Source organism: Corapipo altera, unplaced genomic scaffold (genome assembly GCF_003945725.1).
Source record: "Corapipo altera isolate COAL_440 unplaced genomic scaffold, ASM394572v1 268, whole genome shotgun sequence".
Taxonomy (NCBI): domain Eukaryota; kingdom Metazoa; phylum Chordata; class Aves; order Passeriformes; family Pipridae; genus Corapipo; species Corapipo altera.
Genome location: NW_020884901.1, coordinates 4,866,173 through 4,893,164, shown reverse-complemented (window position 1 = coordinate 4,893,164; position 26,992 = coordinate 4,866,173). Strand labels below are relative to the sequence as shown.

At 44.9% G+C, this 26,992-nt stretch overlaps 1 protein-coding gene across 2 annotated transcripts in view; it reads left to right on the top strand.

Annotated features, from left to right (window-relative positions):
- ABL1 (ABL proto-oncogene 1, non-receptor tyrosine kinase) overlaps positions 1–26,992 on the top strand; it is a 78,960-nt gene that overhangs the window by 38,042 nt on the left and 13,926 nt on the right. The window contains exons 1-4 of one of the 2 annotated variants that reach the window (XM_027649755.1): positions 8,296–8,707; positions 17,284–17,457; positions 18,208–18,503; positions 24,332–24,604. In XM_027649755.1, the coding sequence (XP_027505556.1) occupies positions 8,623–8,707; positions 17,284–17,457; positions 18,208–18,503; positions 24,332–24,604 (828 nt within the window). In that variant the 5' untranslated portion in view covers positions 8,296–8,622. Of the gene's footprint in view, positions 1–8,295; positions 8,708–17,283; positions 17,458–18,207; positions 18,504–24,331; positions 24,605–26,992 lie in introns of those variants that run through there. The other variant, XM_027649754.1, reaches the window with a different exon arrangement.

The following is a 26,992-nucleotide window of genomic DNA, read 5'->3' as shown; positions in this document are numbered from 1 at the left end:
TTACACCTTCCTTCTTTCTCTTGCCACTTTTGCATGGAAAGGCAGAAAACATGGAGGTATCCCACAGTCTCATGCCATTTTCTAAATCTAAGTGCAGATATGACAAGCATGATACTCTAAGCATACCGAGGAAAACTCATCCTGAAAGAGTTTAGTTTAAGAACTTTTGCCCCTTATGAATTCAGCATCAAACTTTGTCTTAATGGTGTGACCTGGGGGAGAATGTTCCCTAGCTTTTAAAAAAAAATCCAAATAAAAATGTGTTTTTATGTTTAGGAATTGAAAAAGTGTGTTAAACCCTTGTGAGAGTTTAGCACTAGGTCAGGCACTCAAACTGCATTTGCACTCAGCAGTGCATGAGTAAACTGGAGACCTCTTCCTGCATCCCTGCTCCAGTTGGACCAGGACAGAAGTGTATATATACATTTTATTTTTGCCTTTCTTCATGGTGAAGCAGCTTATTTCTGTCTGCAGTATCTTCCTGTTGGCCCCACTCTTCACAGGAAAAAACACTCGTCCTGCCTTTACGTCATAGTCCCAGCAGGACTCTTAAAACTTCTTATATTGTGTCCTGACAACAAAATAAAATGCTGAACTGTTTGGAGGGAACCATTGCTGCAGGCAGTTCTAATTAACTGGAAGCTTTTCCTTTCTGGGAGCATATATTTAATTTCTTACACTGGGAATAATAAGCAATTAGTGCTGTGGAGCACCAGGCACTTACCTGCACAACTGAGGGAGGCTGAGAGTAGATCCAGTGGGTGGATAAATAGTGTAATTCAAATCAAGTGATTGTAAATGGCTTTATATAGCATCTTTTATACTTATATGGATTATTTTTTATTTCTGTAGTTACAAAGGGCTTCTACTTCTTTCTCAAAATAATATGTATTCATTCCCCTGTGGGTGAATTAGTGACGTCTGGAATTCCTAAGTGGAAGGCACTGGGGTTTGGAGTTTTGGGTTGGGTTTTTTTTTTAATTATTATTTATTTTAATTTAAAAAAAAGGCACACTCACTGCAGTGTCAGGAAACATGTATGTTGTAAAGGTCACTGTCTGTCGATACTGATACTGTTCAAAGGCACTGTTTAGGATTAGATCCCTAGAGAAAAATGATCTTTGCAATTGAATTTATCCTCCTCTCCTGTTGCTGCGTATGGTACTTGAAATTTTCTGCATTTCAGAAAATTACAATAATCTTTGCTGAATTCAGTGCTGGAACAGCTTAGGCGAGTGAGGATAGAAGTGATGTGTGGCTGGGAAGGGAACCTTCACCTGCCTGGAAATGGCTGTAAAAATGTTAATACTGCTGTGAGACCTCCTTTGTGTGATCAACTTTAAGGCAAAGGAGCTGAACAGCTCTTAGGTTTGATCGATTATTTGTTTATTTGTGGATTATTATTTGCCCTGTGTGGTTTTTTTCCTCTTTGCTTTTCAAGTACTTTGGTGATTCCCATACCTGTGGCTGCAGCAGAAGTGCAGGACACACCCATAGATCTGTGCCCAGACCTAAACCTGAACTCTCCAGCTGGGAGAGAAAACGCAGCACAACCACATGGCCTGGGTGGAGAGAGCTGGGGAGAAAGGAGTTTCAGCTGGTGCCATAATGTGAATTCAGTGGCTGATGCACAAAGGGTTTTCCAAGTTGGCTGGTGTTCAGGTGCTCAGGACAGGTCAGTGTTCTCACAGTGGGAGTGACAAGGTGCAGGCACGGACCAGTGTGTGTTTACAGCCAGCGCTGGATAAACCTCTCCTCTTCCATGTTCCTCCTAATCCCTGCTGGGTCTCCTGCAGCAGTGGTTCAGTAATACTTGTTTTCTTTTCTTCTTCTCCCCTTCCACCCCCTCCTCATGTGTAATTTGATCTCTGAGGCCTGCTCTTCTGCTTTGGCAGATTTTTCAGCTCTTGAATGGAAGACATTAACCACTTAGTTACTGGCAGGACTAAACCCTCTTTACTGCTCCCTCTGGCTCTTCCTGTGAACGTGCTCAGGGTTCCTCAAGAAAAGCCCACAAAGTCAGCAGCTCTGAGCTCCCAGTTTTACCCTCTTCTTTTACCTTTAATTTTTTCATCTGCATTTCTTTGCCTTTTCATTTAAAAGAAATACAGAAATGCTCCCACTCAAGATCTGAGTCAGTATTTGGCAAAGAAATTTCTCTAAAATTTATTTGCTGATGCTTTCCAAGCATGTATCTTCTCTGATTGCATCCTGGCTGTCTTGTGAGTCCTCTCCTCCCTGGTCTGGCAGAAAACACTGACCTTCAGTAGGATTCCTAAACTGATGTTACTCTACCTATTGCACAGAAACTCCCAGTCCCTGCTCCCTCTTTTGCAACCTTAATAAACTGCCTGGACAAAGGAAGTTCAGTCATTACAGTGAGTAGGAATTTGTGCAATTTTTGTGTCTTTAAGGTACGCTGTTGTTTTTTTACATCAGAAAAGTGCAAGAAACTTCTTATTTCTTCTTTGCCTGCAGATGTTTCAAAAAAACATTTAATGGAAGAGGCCCCAAACTTTTTCAGTGATTTGTGACGAGGCCGTTTGGACTTGAATTTAACCTTGCAGGCTTCAAATCCTAATACCCCAGGCAATTCCCTGCGGAGCCCACAACCCATCTTGTGTTTTTACATGAGTACAGTGAAGACAGATCAGCACTGCAGAAATTTAGTAGTACCTTCTCCCTTGTTACTACCTTAAAAAATAAGGATTCTGCCCTGTTGCTTGAAAGGAATTTCAAATAGTTGAGCGTCCCATCTCTGAAATCCCATCACTTCCCAGCCTCCTCCTTCACTCATGAAAATTGCAAATAACAAACATCTGTTAAATCAAGGAGAAAACCCAACAAATGCACATGCCTTATTGCAAAACCCGTTGCTTTCCCGTTGATGTGTACAGTGGACTTTTTGTAACCTGGCTTTTCTTTTTTTCTTGAAGTTTCTTCCTGTGAGATTGGGACTCGCAAAGTCCAAGTGCCAGAAGTGTTAATATTTCACTATAGGTGCAGACACCTCTCTGTGCTCTTGCAGGGCCATTCATGCTGTGCTGGATGGTGGCTGAAGGAAGGAAAACACTCTTTGCCCTCAGGTGTTAACTTGCCTTTGTTCAAATCCATGTGTGGGTTTTTTTATTTTATTTACAATAATGCCTATTGTAGCGTGCTCAGAGTAGTAGCAAGAGGCTTTTGTTTCTAACATGCTGTTTTAACTAGCTGTTGTAAACATGTCAGCTGGATTTTGAGAAGAGCTTAAACAGGAAGGTAGAACAGTGGTTTCTAAAAATGCTTTGTGTATGAAGTGGAAAAGGAAAGGTTTCTGTATAGAAAACTGGAAGAAGAGAGACACTGGCAGCACAGGTGGAGTGGTTCTGAGGTTGGGCAGTGCTGGAGAAAGTTGGGGTGGTAGTACACATTACACACATCTCTGAAGGCACACACACACATCTGAGCAGAGCAGCAAAACCACTTGAGCCCTGTTTATCTGGGTGTGCATTCCTAAAGCCAGTGGTGTTAAGGATTCCTAGTGCTCACCAGAATGGTGGAAGTTGGGAGATCCTTCAGTATCTCGGTCGCTTGGGCTTTCTCCTGAGGTGCATGAACACCCTTGGAAAGTTTTACTGGGCTGATTTAGTCATTCTGTGTGCACACACCAAGGAGGACTTTTCTCACCCTCTTGCCCATTACGTGGCAGGTATTACAAATAAATCCCAAACGTCATCACCTTGTGAGCAGTGCTGTCATTTCCAGTAAGTGAAGAACCTTGGAGTAGCCTGGAAGACTTGTTTCCACTCGTCCTTTGGAGTAGTTACAAGGTGTCTGAACAATTCCTTGAGACTAAGAGGTGATTGACTTGAGACAGTTGCTTAAATCTGAGGTGGCTTTTAGCGGGCTGGGTGTGGGATGCGCACTCACCTCGAACCCTGCCAGTCTCAGACTCACCTTCTGCCCTGCTTTCTTTGGCAGAAGGAATTTCTCAAAGCTCTTGTGATTCAATCAATGTAATTGATTCAGATCCACTGAAGTTGGACTCTTTGCAAACAGCTTTACAAGACTCCACCAGTGTGTTTGTGCTTCACTTGCTGAGAAGGTAGAGTTTAGTAGCCAGGATTTTAAAGTTGCTGGTCCTCTCGATCTAATAGACACCAGCATCTCCCCAAACATTTGGCAATTTGTATCTAAGAATGGATGAAGTTGTTTAATAGTGGAGGACCTTAAAATCCAAAGTAAAACTGGAATCTGTCAGTCAAAGCTGGACAAATCCCCAGGAAAACAGGCAATGCTGCATTGGCTTTTGGATCAAAGACCAGCTTTCTTACAGCTGTATCTGTAGCACATGCTGTGGTCATTCATGGATTTTGACATAGGCTTCTTTGATCATTTTCATATACACATATATTTTTAATCAGGTAATGGTGATAGAATCTGTTATTCCACTGTGTGAGAGATGTCATCAGAAGAGCATGGGAGTGCTCTGTGGCATGGATCTATTTTTAATCCTAAAGACAGTTGACCTATGGATGCCCAAAATCAAGTGTAATCTTATCACTTACTCAGAAAAACACATCTCACAAATTATGTGATTCTACTTTTTGTTGCTCCAGAGACAAAAAAAGTGTTTAACAACTGGCACTGAGTTAGTCTTTATCACCTGTGGGGAAATTCTTGACTGCATTTATAGAAGAGAAAGATAAGGCACAGGTAACTCAAAACTGTGAGCAAGCATCTGCTCTTTTTCTGGCACACTCCTTTACTCCTTTGCTTCAACCACTACTTTATGATGTTTTCAAGTGACTTTTTCCATCCCAAATCATCTGAATGGGACTATCAAAAAATGCCCAGAGTTTGAGACTTCAACTTTTGTTATATTTCCATGTTTTAGAAGAGGATTTTAAACCAAAATTAAGCTCTGCTTTTAAATGGGCGACAAACACTCAAGCTGTTTTTGATGGTATTGCAACAAAATTCACTCCAGCTGCTAACACGTGGGATCATGCCAAAACTCACTTTCTGTTCACGGGGTCCAGTCCTTTCGCTGCTGCTGTCATGTGTTTGACCATTCTCTTTTGGAAAAAAACCTGTCCTCAAATTTTGGGTAGCTTTAAGCAAGTAAAGAACAAATATCTGTCTGCTAGAAACAGCTCAAACACGAAGGCCATCGGCTGAATAGGTTTGTGCTCTTGTAGGAGCATGAACAATAAAGGCTAATGGATACTGGATTGCATTAACGAGAGCAGAGCCAGCAGGTCGAGGGAAGTGATTATTTCCCCCTTTTTGGCGCCTGTGAAACCACATCTGGAGCACGTTGTCCAGCTCCCTCCTTCCCCCGTAGCAGATGCTGACACACCGGAGGGAGCCTGGCGGGGGCTGGAGCCAACGGTGCCCCCCGGGGCCGAGGGAGCTGCCTTTAACTTGGACAGAGAAGAGGGGATGGAAGAGGTCCCAGCGCTCTCATAACCACCCAACTGGTGGCTGGAGACTCTTCTCAGAGGTGCACAGCAGAAGGAGGAGAAGCAACACTTAAAACTTGCAGCAAGGCAAAGCTGGGTAGATGCGAGAGGATGAAAAGTGTTCAGCAGACTCGGTTAAAGCTTAGCTGCAAAAAGCCTGGAAAAGCCTGATCTAGAGAGATAGCTGCCCTCTGAGCAGGAGCTGGAACTGGAGACCTTCTGAGCCTGATCCCAACCAAATTGTTTTGTTATTCTGCAACACAGTGCCTGAGTTGAAGGTTGCATCAGTCATTGTAGTCCAGAATTCTGCGCACGTTTCATGACTGATTTTGTTCTAAGATGTGTATATGACAAACAAACCTGAAAGGGATTAATAGCTGACAGCTGTAACAGTGGCAGAGGTTGTGTGACACTACCAATATGGCTTTTATTTCTGTATCACCAGTTAATTTCATGACATTCAGGAAAAGCAGAGGGTGTTTGCTCAAAGTATTTACAACCCAGATTGCCATGAGACAAAAGAGGAAATGTTGAAGGATGATGTTTGTAGCACAGGGACCACACAAGCGTGTCTGCCTGGAAGCATAAAGGGAATTAATTTGTTTATCTACAGAGGAAGTTATCCCAGGATAGCTCTTTGTGTTTATCTCCCCGAGTGGATGTGTTTCTCCTGCAGTGAGGTTCTTCTGCAAGCGGGTTAATTTAATTGGAGATGAGGCATTCTTCTTCAGGAATAAGAACCCCAGGAGTTCATCAGGAATGTAATCCGCATTAATTCTGCTGGTGCTCATTGTGCTCACCTTAATTGTAATGTCTGGGTGGTGTTCATGGGGGACAGCCTTTGTACTGCCAGGGAATGCTGTGGGGATTCCTCATTCCTACAGCTGCAGGAGTAGCGGGATAGGGATGGGGATGCTCCTGACATGGAAAAGAAGTTGCATGCAAGATGCTTGGTCTGCTCTTAAGGCATCATTTCATCCCAGTTCTCGAAACATGGGCCCAAGCACGTGAGGACTGAGTTCCTTCTGTGATTTATGTAACCTTTCTCCTCCAAATCTGTGTTTAACTCCTCTTTTTTTTCTTTCCTTTTTTTTCTCTCTCCCAGTGCATTTCCACACAAGCTCCATGTTAGGCAGGCAGGGAGCAAGTGGATTAGGTATTGGTTTCTCTTGAAACTTTAGTGCTTCCATAAAATAGGAATCCTCCTCCAGAAGTGGAAGGAGGACAGGAGAGCGTGGAGGGAACTGTATAATTGTCTTCACAATGCTTGTGCAGCCTCCCAGAGGTGGGGATGGCATCTGGGGCCTCATCTCTTTGCTGAACTGTCTGAACTGAGGAAATGTTGAAGTGTTCTCACTGTTTCTTGATGTATTAAATGGGAATATCCACACTCATGTTTTCTGAGAAAAGCATGAAAGTGATTCGAGCATCATGCTGTCCTTACTGTGATTATTTCTCTGCTAAAAATGAGACTTGTGGTACTTAAAAAAAAGATGCAAATGCTATTATTGCAGTTCAGCATGGGTTGAGAGATCAAGGATTTTTTTTCCAAGCTGCCTTTCATGTGTACACCCCATGGATCAGAAGGCTGAGGCAAAGTAATGCTGTAAAATAATGTTTAAAGAGTCTGAGCAATGTTTGCTGTTTCGGAGGCATGGTCCTCAGATGCTGGAAGCATGCAGAGTTTCCCCTCAAGTATTCAGTGTTTGAAAACGTTGGAGGGCAAAAGAGCACTAACTAGTCAGTAACCTTGCCAAAATAAACTGTCAGATGTGAAGGCAAGCTTTCAGGGACAGAAATGAGGATTTGCTGCTTTGTTGGCTCCGTGTGTGACACACCAAGCACTCCACACGTTGCAGTGCGGTTTGTGCTGGGATCAGCTTCCCAGGCCGTTTTCCCCAACCTCTCTGTTTGGCACCCCTGATGAGCTCTACACCCTTCAGTACCTCTTGCTCTGAGCAGCAAAAGCTCCCCGAGGTTTGGGAGATGAAAGGGGATTTTTGAGTGGAAAAAAACTGCAGTTTGCTATCTCCGTTAGAGAGAGATGTATATAGATAAATATATGTAACAAAAGTGATGGTTGTTTCAAAAAGGACACGTACAACGATGCTAGAAAATAATCTATAAAAAATGCAAAATCAGAGAGCACTAATTAACGCACAGCCTTGAGAAACCTGCAAGGGAAGGGCACAGTTTGCAAGGAAAAAGAACAGTAGGTAGTGGGAGAGTGAAAACTTTTGGCAGTATCTTGCTTGTGTCACTGCATCAGCTGAAACCTGAGTCCTGTTGCCTGTAATTAGCACAGAGATGCTAAGACAGGATCCCTGGGAAGGAGCTCCAGCTCCCCCACCGCTTTTTGTGCCGGGTTACAAATGGGCATCGCTCTTGGGTTGCTTCTCCCCGTTCCCAGTGTTCCAACAGCCCCTTAATCCGCTGTGAAATGACGCGCTTTGAAGACTTTGCCGCTCGCCCACACTTCGCTTGGCGCAACCGCCGCGCACAAAGCGCCAGCGCAGCAGCCTCGTTCCTCCATCCCGCCTTTCCCTCCCCCGCCTTCCCAAACCGAGCAGGGGCTCTCCCAGGAGTGGGAAACCTGTTGGTTTTCCCCCTGGCCTCCGTGTTGCTGGGAGAGGCGCAGGCAGGAGGAGGTTAAGGAGCGAGGGCGTTGCTGGATGCCTGATGTCATGGAGGCCGGCGGTGGCTGAGGGGCCCTTTGTTGGCAGCGGAGCCCCAGCTCCCAGCGCTCTCCCGGCACGACAGACTCTGCCCAACTTGGTTGGCTTCGCTTTTTTTTTTTTTTTTTAATTCTTTCTTCTTTTCCTTTTCCCTTCTTTTTTCTTTTTTTTTTTTTTTTTCCCCTCCCCCTCCTCCTCCCTCTCCCGCCAAAAGAGTTGGGAAGGAGGGAAGATGGCTGGAGTTAACTCCCCGGGAGAGGAGATGCGGGGCCCCTGGATTTTCCGCCTCTCGGGCTCGCCCTTGTAATGCTTTTCAGAGCCCTGGATTTCGTCGACTTTTCTTGGATATTTTGTTTTAGACTTCTCGTGGACTTTTTCTGACCCTTACCGGATCTTTTGAGACTTCTTTTTAGACTTCTAACGGATAATTCCACAGTGAGAGAAGAAGCTGAAGGAGGGGGGGAGGGAAGGGAAACCAGACAGCCGAAGCCAAACTCTAACAAATGAAAATGTTGGAGATTTGCTTGAAATTGGTGGGTTGCAAATCGAAGAAGGGGCTTTCCTCCTCCTCCAGCTGTTACCTGGAAGGTGAGTACCCAAAGGAGCTGGAGTTGGGTCGTGCTCTCGGGGGGCACAACTCGATCCCGCCACTATCCTAGACACGAGTTATATCCCTCTCTTGGAAGTTGGGGCCAGGCTTGGGGGCACGTTTGGTCCTGACCAGGTTCAGGCTGGGTTTTTGGGTGTTGGGGTGAAGGAACCGAGGGGTGTTCGTGGCGTCCAGACCCAGGTGCCTTTCATTAAGTGCAGAGGGAGCGCGGCTCTACCATTTATGGTTGTAAAATGTCAAGTGATCTTATTGCCGAGCCCGTAAACAAATCCGTATCTTCAGACCTCAGCTTTATTTATTTTTTTTCCAAGGGAAGACATCCCTTATTTTGGACGTTTAAAAAACCCAACTCCAGACTCAAGAAGAAAATTTAGACGAGTCCACCCGTAAAATATTTTCAGCGTGCGTTAACGCATAATGTCTTAGTTAATTTTGGTTATCCCCTTCTAAGTTTGCTCTCCACAGGCATTCACTGAGCTGAATTTTCTCGCATGCTTGCTTTTAAGAAGTGATTTTTGAGTCACACCCATGGTTGCTTGTAGACAATGAGATGTTAAACATATGGACTCAACTGCTTGGGATGGAAAGCCTGGGCGACTGAGGCACCGTGCTGGGTGGGGGGAGTTTGGGGTGAGGTCTTGCTTGGCGTGACCTCATGGCTTCACACCTCACCTGTGGAGCAGCGTTACAGTCCCCCCCATCCAGCCCCAGCCCCCGTGTCCAACCCACCGGGGCCGTCCAGGCTCCTTCAGCTTCTTTTGTGTTGCTGGATGTTGCCTCAGTAAAAATAATCCACATGCCAGGAGGACCGTGCTAACTCATCAAATCAGAGGCACGAAAGGCAGCAGCTGATTTCCAGGGGCCTATCGAGAGTCGCTGTTGCTCAACTCTCAAATATTCGGTGCAGAAACGGCCCTCGGAAATTCATAGGTTAGGAATCTCAAAATCTACAAATGGCTGCTCGTGGCAAACTCACTTGAAGTAGTTTTGGATCAAGAGTCTGTATTTGTCGGGTGCATTTAGTGTCTCTGAAGAATTTTCTGTTCTCTGAAGTCAAAGAACGGTTTCCAGAGGACTTTTTTTGTTTATTCAAAGTTTCAGAAACCAAACAGAGGGTAGATGTGTATAAGTAATTTTGATCTTTTTCTGTGACTGAGTTCTTCTGTGATCTTTTAAGTCTATAAAACCTCTGTCTGTGTCCCCTGCCTCTGGTATTGCTCAGTCTGTGTGTTGAGAATGAGCTCCAAGCTGTGCTGGGCCTCCTCTCTGTGCTGTTGGATCTTTCAACACAGCCCTGGGAGAACAGGCAGAGCATCTGGGGCCTCTCTTCCCTGCAGAAATGAATGCTAAAGGATGATGTTACAAGGGTGTTACCCTGACTGTTTTTGCAAGTTTTCTCTTTTGTGTTCCTTACAACCACTGCCCCCCTTCCCACTTTGCAATGCAGTTGCATAATAGGATTAGAACATAGTTTAACTTGGCCATGTCATCAGCATGGGTTAAGAACGTGATCATTAACACGATTAATATTGTAATATTTTCACCTTCTGCTTCCCTGAGACTGTCATTGCATATTTATTTTTTTTTTTATAATGGGGTGGGAAACGAGCATTGAACTTTTAAACGGTCTTCTCTCAAAGTAACTCAGTCTCACTTCTCAGCTCAGCATGGGGCAAAGCTGAGTGGCGTGTTAAAGGTGAACAGATGTGGCAACTGCGACCACGATGTGACAGTCAGTCAGGACAGGCAGCCCAGGACCCTCATGATCAACTGGGGACCTCTTGGAAAGCAGGGTAGCAGGGTAAGAAGTGAAAATCTATACTCATCTGGTGGGGGAAAAAAAAAAAAAATTAAAAAAATAGGATTTTCTGTTGTTCCTTTCTAAAACCGAAGGTCCCCACGTGGTATTCCTGGGCAGCTTTCTTATTAAAATTATTATGAGGTTGAAAGTGCTGTTGAGGACTCTTTAAAAAGAGTGATGGTGGCTTGTCCCAAACCCCTGAACTCCAAGGGCATGAGTGAAAACCATTTGCTTGCGTTGCCCTTAAGAAGATAACGAGTTTTTACAAACGGGTTTGTTTAATTTTGGTAGAAACCACTTAAGCTTGGCAGAGCATGAGAAGGGGACAGTTTTATGTCAAGGGTCAGAAACTAGGGATCATTGCTCCTGGATCCCTGTGAGCAGCATGTGACGGCCAGTCCATTCCCACGGGTGTTCCACAGCCTCTGTGAAGCTTCTGAAAGGATTAAGGAGATGATGGTGATATCATTGGAACATTTAACTTTGCTCCTGATATCTTAGTTGTATGGGAAGCTGTTCAGGACAAAGGGAAAGCTGAAAGTTTCTTTACTACTAGTTTAGGAAACCTTAAATATTAGGTGCTTGGAAGACCAGTTGCAGCCAGGAGGATGGATGACATTTTACTTAATTCAGTTTCTTATTTTGTTTTTTATGTGTTTATAGAAACATAGCAGTGCTTGGTCGATGAGTGGCAAAAATCAAAAGAAAATCAAGTCTGTTAGTTGTATTTTTAAACACATTTTTTGAGAATAGTCTTCTGAGTCTGGATTTGGTGTAAGACTGATTTAGTGTCAGGCACATGTGTAGCTGTACATGTCCTTTTGACCAAGTAGTCAGAAATGTGGTTTTCTTTTCATGGTGGTCCCTTCTGAAAAGTCTTTATGCTCTGTTAGTTTGCAGGAATGAGGATTGTTTGTGGATCCTCTTTGTGGTGGTGTGGAGGGCTGGCAGGTGCAGTGGCCCATGGCTGTGTGTGGTACTATGCATGGGCAGGCTGCTCTGCTCCCTGAAAAAGCTGAAATCTTTTCTTAACTTCACCAAAAATAAATTTCAACTGGTTCTAATGATGACTGAGTTTTCATATTGATGTTTGAGCTGGGCGTTTCTTTGCCCTCATTTCTATTCCCACTAGTAAATATTATTTTAAAATGTGACAGATCTGAATTTCTGTCATCTGCTTTCTTCTTTCTGCCTTTGCCAAAGTGAATAATTCCTCACCCACTTCACACCAAGAAAGGGTAAAGAGTAGAAGGGAAGAGGCACAGCGAGTACTGCTGCCAATCTGATCAGGAAAACAGAACGTGTCCATGTCCCAAATAGGGGCTGAAATACTCTTGCTGCCTTTTTGGGCTTGGCTCTACCACTGAAAGGCAGAAGCCTGGTTTAAAACTTGTCAGTGTTCACTGTGAAGTTTAAAAACCATTTTGGGGACACTAGTGAAGTCCTTTTGTTTTCTAACTGAAGCGATTCCTGTCCTGCCAGCTGTCAGACTGCCTCTCTCTCTCTTTTTTTTTTTTTTTTTTTTAAGAGTATCTTGTAACAGCAGAATAGACAACCCTGGGGAGGAGCAACAGCCCCGTAGCCATTGCCCTGTTCCTGGAGAGAGAGGTTTTTTAATGCATTTGGGCACATATTGAGCCAGACTCAAATCAACATTGCAGCGACTCATCCTGCCCTGATGTCACCAGGATCAGCAGGGAGGGCTTTGGTCACCCTGTTAGGAAGAGCAAATGCAATAAGCTGGAGTTGCTGCCTCCCCTTGTAGAGTTCTTGCTGTTAAACACGTTTCTGGCTCTGTAATGGCGTGTTAATTATGTGCTTGTTCCAGTGGTTCTTGCCTGTCCCATCCTCATTTAAAAATCTGGCTGATGGTGCTTTGCTACCATTTCCCATGGGATGTGGTGAGGAAAGGATTATAATTTCCTGGGGAAAGCTGTAACTGTGTTCAGACTTAAAACTGATCATCTACAGACATGTTAGTCCTTCCCTGAGCAGTCTGTGGGGCTGCTTAGTAAAACAGGGGAATATAACAGTAAATCTTGGTGATTCTTGCTTGGTGCATTCCCTTCCCACGGCTCAGAAATGGACACAGGTCACTACTTTTACTCCCTTAATAAGGAAACCAAACCAAAAATTGCAAAGGTGAAGTCAGAAATACTGAAGTGTCACTGAAGTTCACTTGGATCTGGTTACTCTTTCCCCTTCCTCTCCCAGAGGTTATTCTCTAAGGTCAGGAAGCAGCTTAGTAGCAGATTTGGGAATAAAATCTGAATTTCTACCATGCCCTCTATTCCACTCCATCCATCTACAACTGTGATTAGCTGGCTGGGGAAAGATGATGTTTGCCATGTCACTAAGGGGTTATAAATGAAATAAATTCAGTGAATGAGCTCAGGGGGAACCTACAGGCCTGTGTAAGAGTGAACTTCCAGGAAAACCCAACAAAACAACCCACAACCAAACAAAAAACAGCAACAGATGTGTTTGATGATGGCAGAATCAGAAGGAGGGGGAGACAGCACACCACCAAGGGAGTTAGACAAGATCCAGCCCTGCAGTTGGTGGTGAGGGTTTGAGCACAGGCACTGCAGCAGGAGCCATGGGTGTCCTCGTGACCCTGATCTCGCTAAAGGGATGAATCTGAAATAAAACATGAATCCTTCCTTCTTTTTTTTGGGAAGATCTGGTTTACTTTTTTTTTTTCTTTAAAATTTTTAAATCCATATTCCATCAGGCATAGGGAATCCATGAGGGCCACTAAGGAAATACTGAACAGAGAGGCAGCTGCTCCATCTTATGTGCTCAGAGTTGGGACTATTTGGATGTATTAAATATCCATAACTATTCTGCCATTTATCATAGTTTCTTCCAGGGGAAAAGAAGAGTACAAGGTATGTAGAGGAAGGAGAAGGTTTAGGTGGCATGTGCTGTACCTCCAGAGAGATTACTAGGTATATTCTGCTCTCCCTCGCTCTACAAACCTCGTGGAAAAATTGCCAGCACAGTTTGTAAACCCACAGGATGTTTGCTTTGCAGGGAGACAGGAGGTCTCCTCCTTCCCTCGGGACTGCCTCGCAGTCAGCTATGGAGAAGCCGAGTGTAATTCTGTGCTTCTGCCTTTTTTCCCAACCCTTCCCTTACATTGGGAAGGAAATTTGCTTGCGTTGATCTAGACCAGAATTATTCATGTCTGAGAACTTCTTACACAGCCCCTAACAATGATTCATGGCTTTGTATAAACAGTAATGAGCAGGAGATAGTTACCCTTACGAAACCTTTTAGTGTGCAAGCATAAATATCTCCTGGTAAAAACTTAATTTAGGAGGGAAACGATGACATTCTTATGGCTAGTGCCTCAAAATATAAGCTGCTGTTGTCTTACTTCAAAGTCTGCACCACTTTAATTAAGAGTCATCATTTAGTTGGTGTTAGTGGAGTACTGAATTACAGCGCTGCCTCGGAACTCCTACCAGGAATCCAGGTGTTATCCAGAGCACTGTATGATCAGAGTAATAAATGACAGTCTTGCTGGGATGCAGCACAAGACAAAGTGGATGCACGGAAGGAACGACAGCGCAGCGATAACAGATTGAATTACTCCTGCTTCCTGCCCCGTCGCCGTGCCAGGATGGCCTCCCGTAGGTGTAGCAACCAGGCTGATTTATTAGGAGGAATCTGGCCCACTGAAGAGCTCAGAAGTGCTGTAAAATTGTAGTTAAAACCAGCGGTAGGAGGCGAGGAAGCTGTTGAAAAAGACCCTCAATACGTATGAGCAGCAATGTCTAATTCCTGCTCTGAAGGACTGGAATGTCTGGGCAGATTTACCGGAGAATCGCTCCCAGGGATAAACGCTGCTGACAGCCGGGCTGTACGTGGCTCCCAGATGGACGTGTCCTGTCTGCTTCTCTCGCTTCATGGGTTTGTGTCCTCAGTCTGCTGACAGCCTCCTCTTGGGGCCCAGCCCTTTAAAAGTGTGTTTTGTCACGGTCTATCAAGCTTCTGCTACACTCGGGTCACCACAACTCTGCTCTTTCCTTTATGCTCTTCTCCGTGTTGACTCAGGGCCTCATCCTCCCTTTCTGGCCGCCCAGCCTCTCATTCCCCACCCCAGTTCTTAACCCGGGGTTCTACCCTCTGGAAACACCAGCCCCACCCAGTCCAAGAGTTGGGTCTGGCGTCTCCCCATCCTTCTGTCCTGCACAGCAGGGTTCATGCTCAGCATGTACCCACACCGGGGTGCTGGTGGCAGCTGCACAGCGAGGTCACATTGGGGGATACAGAGCATATGGGCATCCTGGGCCATTGGGGTGGTTTTCCAGTTTCGCACATTCTCATATGTGTATTTAACAGCCCTTGCTCTTGTTGGTCCTTGGGTTTGCAGACGTTATCACTGAGTCAGTGTGTGTAGGAATGTCATCGAGCAAAACCTGCCTTCCCTGACTCTCACGCTGCAGCCTGTGGGCGTTGTTGGCACTTGGCACAGTGTTGTCTCACAGATGAATCGAAGCACATACCTTGGCATCCGTGTGCAGTGAGTCAGTCCCAGCATCCCTGGGCACAAGGGAGGGATTCTTGTGGAGCGCTTGGCTTTCCTCCCACATCCTCATCCATGGCTGTGCATGATCCGTCCTTCACTGGGCTGCGATCGTGCTGGAGTTGGAGGGGAGCCTGCCTTGGATTTCCTGCCTTCCTGTCGAATCCATGCCCCATGTGGGAGGCATTTTCCTTCCTAACAGAGGTTATGGTCCATCCCACGGAGCAGCATGTGCTGGTTTGTACCATGTTTGGGGGAGAGCATCACAGTCTGGCTCCTCGCTGAGGTTGTGGATGTGCTACTTGCAGCTCTGCTGTCTGTCTGTTCCAGGTGTTTACTGATGGTAAACACCTTGGAGTCTCTCCAGTCACTGCAGTGCCCTGTGTTTGATAAGGGAGCTTAATGGGCTTGACAGGATCAAAGCATTTTCATGGTGAAATGATTATAGCTTATTCTGAAAGTGGATTTCCTCCTTCTTTATTCATTGTCCCTCTTCAAACAAACTCAGGCTATTAAAATATATTCTCCTGCAGGACACACAGGAAGGGGAGGCAAGGATGTCAATGTGCTTTAAAAAAACCCACCCAACACATGTCTTACTTTGGAAGAGTGTAGAAAGTGGAATTATTTTGCTTTCAAAAATATATCTCCTTGCAGATACGGTTTAACTGGGAAAACAGACCCAGCAGTATCTATATTTGCTGTTTTGTTCACATATAGGATACTGTGTTTTCCAAAGAATACAGTAGTACTCATGTACATAAATAACCACCCAAGAGAGCCTTTTCCAGTGGTGACCTGACCAACACATGGAGGATGCCAGATTGTCTGTGGGTAAATAGTGGCACTTATACCACCAAAGCTTAGAAAATATTGTGTATTGTTAGTGTTTGCAGGGTTGGGAGTGTGGTTTTTTCAGCATTTCTCCATTGGGGAATGTATTTTGGACCTGTCCCAATCCACACTTGACTTCCATATGTTTTCTGGTGTCAGTTGTATCAGTTCTTGAATCTACAAATATAAAGAGTGAGCTGTGCTCCCAGGTGACCCGATAATGTAGGAACCATTTGGCCAGGTATTTCTCCCTCCAAAGCCCTGCTGCGTTTGCCTGTGCAGAGGAGGGATTCAGCAGGTGGGGGCTGTTGCTGTGTAATGAAGAGCAGTTTTGTGGCACAAGGGGCTGATGTGACAGTGCCATGTTTCCTGTCCCCAGAGCTGCACTGACGCAGTGCTTTGTGTGCAGCGCTGTGACCTCGCTCAAAAAACTCATCCAGATGGAAAATGACCCTGCAAAAAACAAGAGTCCTGCTCTTCTTGTGCCAACACAGCCACACGTGGGGCTGCCAGAATATCTGGGGATGGCACATTAAAGTGAGGGGGCATCACTGCCCCAAACTCTTCATTCGTTGTCCAGAGCGGGGGGGGTTTGCAGGAGCAACTGCAATAAAATTCCTTGTTGGACTTGGACTTGCCTGATCATCACAGAATATTATATGCCCAGTGTGCTGCAGTGTACAAAAAACTTTGGGGGTTGGTTTTTACTCACCTGTGTAGCTCAATTTCTAGGAATCTCTTTCTCAAGAGGTATCTCAGGGTTCCTAAAAATGTAGACAACTCAGTGTGCGCAGTGTGCTTGCTGCTGTGCTCTGGTTTCAAGAGGGGGCAACAAAAAAGGCACTGCCTTGTCCTCAAATAAGAAGAAAGTGGTTAAAAATACTGAAGTGAAGAACAGAAATACCTAACTCCTTAAATACCATGTCTTATAAGTCTCACCCTGCCTGGCTCTCTGTGCCGCACATTCTGGCCATTTCATTTATAGGATAATTAAGGGATTTACCTTTTAAAGGTCTTGGGTTTGTTTTCACATCTAACCATTCCAGCAGCTAGGTGTGAGCCAAAGGATTTACAGGCAGCAAACAGCCTACGTGAGCTGCATTTACTGGAGGGAGGGAGAGGGACTTTCCTTCTCCTGTGTATCATGGGAGGCAGGAGCTGGGGGCTCTGGGAAGGCTGGAGGACAGCTCTGGAACAGGAGTGTCCTGCCTATGTGGCAGGAGATCTGCCTTAAAGAGCTGTCCATATCTATCCTCTGATGCATGAGGAGCACACGTGTCGAGAAACAATGCAAATTAGAAAGTCAGAGTGCGTGGGTTGACCAGATGGCTTTTATCAGCCAAAATGAACCTGGTTTTTCCTTTCTCTCTCTCCTTCTCCTCCAGAAGCCCTTCAGAGACCAGTAGTGTCAGACTTTGAGCCCCAAGGTCTGAGCGAAGCAGCTCGCTGGAACTCCAAGGAAAACCTTCTGTCCTGTCCTAGTGAAAATGATCCCCATCTCTTTGTTGCACTGTATGATTTTGTGGCGAGTGGGGACAACACTCTCAGCATAACTAAAGGTAAGGTTACTGGGCAGAATGGCACTGGGAATGTGTGAGAAGGCATAGGAAGAAAAGTCACAGTGAAATAACTGAGTTATACACTAAACCCTATGGAATTGTTTTTTACTGTGGGGATTCTTCTTAAACAAATACAAATATGTCACAAAATCATAACCTTTTTAAAGGTTAAAACTGGGCTTTTTTGTTGTTGTTGCATTGGACAAAAAACTGTTTCTCAAAACTAAGGTCTCCATTAGGAGCAAGAATTTGAACTGAGAAATTAAACTAAGCTGATTTTGGAGCTGGCCTGTATTTTCATAGTTCTCCAAAACAGTCCCTGTATGACAAATGACTGTGTATATAGGTATAAGGACCAGAAGGATTGAGTAAGAAAACACTACATGTACTCCAAGTTACATCTACTTACCTTGCTAATTGAAATTACTTTTTTATTGTTTATCCACTCCAGTTCTCTCCTGGCTCCATCAAACCAGCTCAGTTCAAATAAAATTTGCTGGATTCAGTTTTTAAGCTCAAGCAGTATTGGAGCTAGTGCAGAACTGCACGAGAGCCTGAAAATCTCCTGAAGCATGTGACTTTATTTGGCTTGGAGGGGTCCACTCAAGCTTGAAGAGAAACACATGCTCCCTGCTGAGTCAGATACCTCTTCTTCGAGGAGATTACTAGTGATCTGTTAGCCAGAAAGAACCCATCTTTGCCCTCAGCTGCCAGGTTTGCCGTGTGTGAATACATTTTCTGTTTTCCAAGGTGAAAAGCTCCGTGTCCTGGGCTACAATCACAACGGGGAGTGGTGCGAGGCCCAGACAAAGAACGGGCAGGGCTGGGTCCCCAGCAACTACATCACCCCCGTGAACAGCTTGGAGAAGCATTCCTGGTACCATGGACCGGTGTCACGGAATGCTGCCGAGTACCTGCTGAGCAGTGGGATCAACGGGAGCTTCCTGGTGCGGGAGAGCGAGAGCAGCCCGGGCCAGAGATCCATTTCCCTGCGCTACGAAGGAAGGGTGTACCACTACCGGATAAACACCGCCTCCGACGGCAAGGTAGGCTCCAGGACATCCAAACCCTGAGGGGAAACCTTGCTGTGGGATGCTTTTGTCCACTGACTGCACGAGGTCAAACAGCAGCAATTGAACTGAGCAGCTCTGAACCCTGAGCACAGCGTTTACCATAGAATCATAGAATCATAGAATCATAGAATAGATTGGGTTGGAAAAGACCTCCAAGATCATCAAGTCCAACCCCTGATCCAACTCCAATTACTATATCATGGCACTAAGGGCCACGTCCAATCTCTTTTTAAAAACCTCCAGGGATGGTGAATCCACCACCTCTCTGGGTAGGCCGTTCCAATGCCTGATAACCCTCTCTGTAAAGAATTTCTTCCTAACATCTAACCTAAACCTCCCCTGGCAGAGCTTGAGCCCATGTCCCCTTGTCCTATTGTTGGTTGCCTGGGAGAAGAGACCAACCCCCACCTGGCTATAACCTCCCTTCAGGTAGTTGAAGAGAGTGATGAGGTCACCTCTAAGCCTTCTCTTCTCCAGACAAGCCTTCTCTTCTCCAGACTACTTACTTACTACTTACTACTACTTACCAGCTGTAGTTACAGTAAACTCTGAGATTCTGACGTGGCCGGGACAAAACACTTTTACTCCTTTAGCAAACTGTGGTGTAATACAGCTCAACAGTGAAACACTTTAAGGTAGAAGATACTAGAGTTACATCAGAGCTGAATGTAATGGAGATCATTAATAAGAGATTCTGAGGATGAATTCTTGTCCCTTATGTTCAAAAGAGAATCTCTTTGACTGCCAAATAGAAAAGTCAGCACCTGTTGCTGTAATTATTACAGTAATCCTGTAAATATTAGGGACAGAATGCTTTCTGAGCTATTCTGCAGTATTTTTAACTCCTGTTTTGATTTCTCTACAGTATTTCAGCGTGATCATTGGAGACGGGTAGGCACTTTCACTTTTATATGGGCTGTGTCCCTAGTTCCTTCATTTTTTCCCTAGATTGTTGTGTGCTGTAGCAGTGTTGCAATGCTGTGCTTTGTGGATGCTGCAGAGAAATGTTAGCATAAAAGTGTAGTTTTCCACAGATTTTTGTTTGAATTTCATGGAAATATTTCTACTGGCATTGGATTTCGGAAAACGTTGGTTTTTAACAAATCTGTTTTAAGCAGTGTCTCTTTAGATCCTGTGCAGAAGTTGAAGTGTGGGTCTGGAGCATGGCTGCTGTGGCTCTTCTTGCCAGCATCTAATAGATGACAGATTCTGTGCCATTAAATCACTTCAAAAGAAAAAAATAAAAACAATCAAGCATAGTAGTGGCCCACTGTGCCCAATTTTCCCTTGTCCTGTGAGAGCTTCACTCTTCTTACAGCAATGCTGCCAGCAAAATCTTTAGTATGAAAACATAGGGAACCAGTACATCACGTTCCTTATTTATCAGAAACCTTTAATAAGATAACCAGATTTTATTCAGTGATGAAATACTTTTTGCCTGCTTTAGCAAACAGGTTGTAATTGAGACAATTCTGACCATGTTATTTAAGGCAACGTGTTTCCAAGTTAGGGTGCTTTGATTCTTCCTTTTTCCTCCCACGTAGACACACTCTGTGGTCAGCACCAGCACTGTGACGTGCAGCATACTTGAAGGACTACATGGCAATCTGGAATATTATTCCTCCTCCTGTCTCTGTAGCTGATAACCCCTCTATTCCCATAGATGCTGGCAGATGAGCAGTGTTCACATGTGAACGTTTTGAACCGAATCCTCCTTCGGTTGGTGTAAATAAACACGTGTCCATGAGGAGATAGCACATGTTCTCCATTTGAGCTGTAAAAGGGTTTGGCATGTGAGGGCTTTCATCCCAGCAGAGCTGTTTTTATCCCAGAAACACAGTTCTGCAGAGCTACAATAATCCATTCAGGACTGTATTAGCCAGGTTAACTGTTCATTTTCCAGGAAGTTGCTTGAATTGGTGTTTTTGAGAAAAGGTGCAGATCAGAACAATGCACTGCAGCTCATGGTGGCTGGAAATGCTAAACTGAGCAACTGCAGTGGCTGAGAGAGCTGTGGCTTTTGTGCTTCACCTCTGCATGCAGGGGCAAGTGAAGAGGTACCACAGTCCTCCTGATGTAGTGCCAAGTGCCAGCATCCCTGCAGAAGGGGCAGTTTGCCATGTCCATGCATCATGGGCTGCAGTTTGCAGCCTGGCGTGTTAAATCCCATCATTTTCAATTTGTGTTAACGAGCTGGGCAGTGAATTGTGACAGCTTAGTGCCAGATGTGCTGCCCACTCTGCTGCTGGGCTGGGGGACACCGAGCTCTTCCAGCACACTGTCCCTGGCTGTCAAAGCTGAGGAGCTGGGGGGAGAAGCAGCCAATATCCCTGTTTGTCCCTCTGTGGAATGCAGGCTGCTGGAGCAGGTTCCTGCTCTGAGCTGCTCGTGTCACACTCAGTTACTGGCTTTGCAGCAGAGCGTGGCTGTGCTGAAGGAAAGCTCTTACCTTCACTGCCCTGAGCACCTGGGGCCTCCCCAGCCTGCTGTATCATTAGTCAGCCTGTCCAGGGAATTTAATTGTCTGCAAATTCTCCAGTAAGGATTAATGGCTTTGGTGGGATCATATCCTTTGCCTGAGAGAACATGCTTTAGGAAAAAGAGGTGTTAGAGGAATGTGTGTCCTGCATTGCACAGCCTTACCCAGGCTTTGTCCTGGAGGGAAGTTGGAGGGACTAGGAAGAGATCAGAGGTTTGTTTGTCTTAACTTTAGTACTGGTGATACTGAATGCACTGGGCTTCAACAACTTTGAAAAAAAACTTCTCCAGGATTTTTTACTTTAGTTCCCATTTTATTGGGTCATATTCTTCCGGACCACCTTCTAATGTTTTGTTTTGTTGGTTGGGGTTTTTTTTTAAGGAAGGTATTAAGAGTGAGCTTGCTTGATTTGGCTGGCACAGTGCAGCCAGTCATCTGGTAAACCACTTCCGTGGTACAGAGGACTTGGTTTTCCTGACTTGATAGTACTTGAGGCAAAGCCTCCTATTGAGTAACCAACTGAATAAACAGCCTTGCCCAGCTAGTTCTTCAAATCCTGCTGTCTTCAGCATTAAGGAATCAGGATTCATGTCCTGCTTGAGTCTCTTGGACCCTCCAACAGCTGAACTTGGATGCAAACTCATTCCTTTATCAGGGACCTTCATGGATTTTTTTGGTGTGGATGTCCTCCATCCTGATGCAAGTTTTCTCTGAAACCTTTGGCCATTTATTTAGCCTCTTCTCCTTCTATAACAAGATCATATAATCTGTCACACTAAATACAGATATCTCTAATTCTTATGAGATATAAGCTGTCATAAAACCACGGGCAGCTTCCTTCTCCGTGCTTCTCTAATACTTCCAAGTAATCCTGGAGTTGAGCTTATTTTTAGATTTTAATCCTCGGTGTACCATGTGCAGTGCTCATACCACTGCAAGTGCTCATACCACTGCAAGTACTTCAAGTCATTCCCAAACAGGCATGGCTTGTTTTAAATTGGGGTTGTACCAGCTAATGCTTGGTTGCTTGCACCAAGCAGCTGTGAAAGCCTCTTATGTTGTCACTTTTCTGTTTTCAGAACATCTGTTATTAAGGTGATTTCACCTCATTGACCATGCAAAGTGTTGTGGGGGTTTGGAGGGGTTTTTTTTTTGGTTTGGGGTTTTTTTTTTAGCTGTGTTGTTGAAATGAGATTTGGTCGCTTTACCAAAACAATATCCAGCTCATTTTGGTAGAGGGTTGTGAACATGCTCCCCAGGAGGATGCCTTTATTTTCTAGAGTTAAAGTTTCCCCAGAGTTTTTTTTATCAGCATCTGTAGCAAAAGAAAAACAAGAGTGAAGGGAAAGTAGATTTTTCCAGGCCAGGGTGTAAAACCCTCCACTCTGAATGCCCTTGCACATCAAAAAAGCCTTTAACAAGGGCTGTGATTTTTCAGCACTGGTGAGATAGGTTTCTACAGCATAGCTGCCTTTTTTGGATGACAAATGCTATTTAGTGTTCACTTCCCAGAACCCTTACAGGGGCCCTTGTTGTGTTACAAAGGCCATAACTGGAAAGCCAATGGCCTCCCTGTACCTCGCAGTCTAACCTGTGACTGATCTGTGAGGTCGTTCACTGCTGTGTTTGTTTTCCCCTTTCCCAGTTACAGTGTGCCTGAGCTGAGCATTTTACCTGTCTGCAGCTCTTCCAAATAAGTCCATGACACACATAGATTATCAGCTTTTGCCAGTTCTGACCATAACAGTCACTGGACATACATAAGTTTGTGGCTCATCCTCATAAACCTGAGTAGGGATGTGGGCAAGCAGGATGCTGAGGGGGAGAGGCACTTTCATCCATCACTCCTCCTTCCTTGGATGATAGAACTGCTCTTTTCCCTCACCTCTTCTTGCATGTAGTGCCTGTGCTCCCATATGCTTCAGAATATTTCTTCTCATTCTCCTTATGAATTTGTATAGTAAACAGATGCCTGCAAAGGAGGTGTATCCATACAGGAATTGCCAATCTCCAGTACAAAGACTTTATTTGAGTTTGGAGGTGGTTTTGTCCCTCCCTGCACACCTTTTTTTTTCCCTCTTGCAAATGCATCTCCCTTTTCTGTTAGACATATTTGCTTGTTGCTGGAAGTTCACTGGTGCATTTTCTTTTTCCATCCAGCAATTCTGTCCAGGTGGGGGAGACAGAATTTGACCCTAAGCCTGGGATTTTTGGATGCCTGGCAGCCCTGTCAACTTCCCAGCCTCCTGAAATCCCTGACAGATGGCCACTGCACATGCAGAACCTGTTGAGTGCATATCCAACAAGTCAGAGGCGTTTGGGAACTTTGATCATAGCTACTGGCATGTGATATGAGCAGTAGGAATAGTGTGTGAACTGGACAGAAATTTGGGTGGCCAACATGGTGCTGCTCTTCCTGCGAGTCTGTCCCTTGCCAGACCTTGGTCCTTTGTGAGAAATGGAGCTCTTCCATCTTCTGTGTCCAACATAGGCTGGACTATGATACAAAGTGCACTCTGATACAAAGATTTCTCCCTCTCCTTCAGGTGTAACCAGCATCACTTTTCAAATAATTAAATCCCTAGCTTTTGTCACCTTGCCTGGCAGAAGGCTGGGCTTGAAGATGAAAATTGGAGATAGTTTCCCTCTGGTGGGAGGGAGTCACTTGTCTGTTATCTTTACTAAGATTTTAGGCTTAAAATGGATCTTCTGTATAAATGTTAAGAAGGTAACAAATATGGGTTATCATGCCTCGCAGCAGGTTTTCATTCAGTGGTAATGATTTTACTTCTGTGCTATCGATCAGTGCCCATCAAAAGGACAGAGCAGACCAGCTCCCTGATTTCATGCTAATGCTCTGCAGAAGCTTAGGAAACAGCAGGCAAACCTCCATTTTGCCAAGGACACTTCAAGGGGGAAATGTCATAACCCAAATAGGAATAGTGAAATTGAGACACTGAGGCTGACAACCCCCCCACCCTCCAGGAAATGTCCCACAGTCTTTACTGACCAGCCTCTTGAAAAGAGAGTCCTCAAGCAGCAGCATGTCAGTCTGGTGCTGTTTGCAGCCATTCCTCCTGTTTTGTTTTGGCAAAGTGCATGTGTTTTCTCCTGAATCGATGCCTTTCCCATGTAAGCAGTGACTGTTCTGGGCTCTGGAGCTGGTTCCAAGACCTTGTGGAGCTCATAGTTCTTGCAGCTTGAGTAGAAGCAGCGCAACACTCCGCTTTCACAACATTGCGATGTAGTTTCTACGTATGAGCGCATTTCTGCCGCAGTGTGCGTTACCTGAATGAGTTTTCTGTGTCTCTTTGCTTCCCAGCTGTATGTGTCTTCAGAGAGCCGCTTCAACACCTTGGCAGAGTTGGTCCACCACCACTCCACCGTGGCAGATGGGCTCATCACCACCCTGCACTACCCGGCGCCCAAGCGCAACAAGCCCACGATCTACGGCGTGTCCCCCAACTACGACAAGTGGGAGATCGAGAGAACAGACATCACCATGAAGCACAAGCTGGGTGGAGGGCAGTATGGAGAGGTGTATGAAGGAGTCTGGAAGAAGTACAACCTCACAGTGGCCGTGAAGACTCTAAAGGTAGGACTCAGTCTCGGAATGTTCCCAGCAGGAAGCGCGAGTTCGGGGTGGCTGCCGCGCCCTTAGCCCCGCTTAGAAATTTGGGTTGATGTCGGGCCTTCCTTTGTGTGCTGTAGGCTTGGAACAGTTAATTTTTGAAAGAGCTTGATCCTACTACGGTTTATGTGATGCGTGAAACACTCGTATATAAACAAAGGAGGATGTTAACAGCACAGTTTTTACTTTAGAATGGATGAAACCTTAGAAAAGTAAATAGTACCATGGTGTCTTGCATTCAGGGTGTGGTAAAGGTGAGCTGTTCACGGATGAACACACCAGCACAATCTGGTGTATTAAGGAAAATTGTGGATTATGAGTCAGTCAACACAAAATTCAAAGACTGTGCTTCAGGGAGGCTTTACGTGTTTTGATTTTCTGTCTTATGTGGCGTCTCTCCCAAAAGACAAGCTCCCTGTGTACCTGGAAGTCTTAAGCAATTGTTCACAGCTGCTTCTGATGGAAACACACAAGAGGAGGAAAAAGGGTATCCAAGCTAAGATGTATTAAAATTCATAAGTGGCTTTAATGAAGAACTGGATAATCAGTTCTGCTGCTGGCTCTGCTCCCTGATTTCTGTGTCTTGGTTTCCTTGTCTCTTGAAATGCAAATAGTGCTCTGTGAGTTCATAAGGTCATTGCTTAATTCATCTATGTTTATAAAACTGTCTTGAGATCTTCTGGCACCATCTGCACACATTGCATTTGATTGCTTAATAGGAGTTTATGCGAACTTGACACCATGTTCTTTCTCCTCGAATGGGGACGTCGTTTGGTCTTGCAGAAACAAACAGAACAGGGGTTTTTGTTTGTTTCTTTTTGGTTTTTTTTTTGCAGTGGAAATTTTGAAGTGGAGAGAACTGTGTAGATGCTTTAGTGCCAGGGGAAGAACCTTTCCTTGATTTGGGGAAAATATTTCATCCTTACTCTCTGAGCAGTGGCTGCTTCAGTACTTCTGGGTTGCTATGGCTGCAGAAAGTATTTTCATTTTGGCCTTTTTTGTACTCTGGAGGCTCCTGCTGTTGCTCCCGGCGGGGGAGTCCAAGTGCTGCTTGCACAGGGAGCGAGTGACATCTAGTGTTGTCCCTGCTCGGGATCACTCGGGAGTGTTGCAGAGCAGGTGAGGTGGGATGTGACCAGGTTCAAGAAAACACCTCTTTTATATTGAGGAGAGCTCAGTGCTTTCCTGAAACACTGCTTGATGTAACATCTTCCTGCTGTGAGCTGCAGTGTGAGGGTTCCCGACGCCTTCAGGCTTCTCATCCTGCTTTCATTCTCTTCTCTCTAAAACCCCTCAACAAAGACAAATTGTATGTTATCCCATCAAATCTGTTTGTACAAAGGAGAAACCTTAATACAGACCATGGCTGTTTCAAATATATCAAATAAATATTTAATGAAACACTGCTAAAAGTGGTTCATAATGTAGCATGGAGCAGCATGTTCCACTGGGGAGTGTAAGAACAACCAAGAAGAGAGAGTTGAGAAACACTCCAACCCACAATTATGCACGCTAAAACCATCCTTAAAAGCGAATTTATAATCCACCTTTTAAAATCCATTAGTGTACTGCCTGACAGGTGGGATTATAGCTTTCTTCAAAGTTTTTGGAAACATTTTTAAATCACATTTATATCCCAGTTCTACTGGGGAAAACAAGCCTTTCGCAGCTTCTGAGCAACCCTTCAGATGACTCATTTTATTTTCCTCTGAGAGAATATTTTTCAAAACTTTATATGACTCTTCTTGTTTCCTTCCCCATCTACTCCAGATCTCTCTGTAAGAAAAAGGGGAGGGCAGACTAAGAGAGAGAGGGGGAGAAAAGGTCCTTCCAGCATCTTTTTGAATAATGATGCTTATGAACACCCGTTTGTTGTTCAGTTTTCTATCAAGTGTCTAAACATAGCTCATGGCTGGCACAGAACTCTAGAAGGAGGCAATTCAAGCAGCACACACTGTTCCTCAGACAGTGTTTTGGTGCTGAGATATATCCCATTAAAATGCATCACTGGCAACTCCACGAGTTGCACAGGACACATCAGTATTTATAAGGGACACGCTCTGAATTTGTGTTTTTACCCCCAGTGTTGGAAAGGGGGCACAAGGCAGGCAGTGGCTGCAGGAATGGGGCACAGAGCTCTGTGACCTGCACAGTGTTGGACCAAGTTCATCCTGCCTTAACTGTGGCCACAGCGTGTTCTCCTGAGGGCCATTTAATGGCTGAACTGCTATGAGCTGGTCAGCTCAGCACATTTCTCACTGCACACCTTGAGTTGCAGCCACTAGGATTGCTTCTGCTTTTTCTTTTTTTTTTTTCTCTCTCTTTTTTTTTTTTTTGTATTTTTTCCCCAGC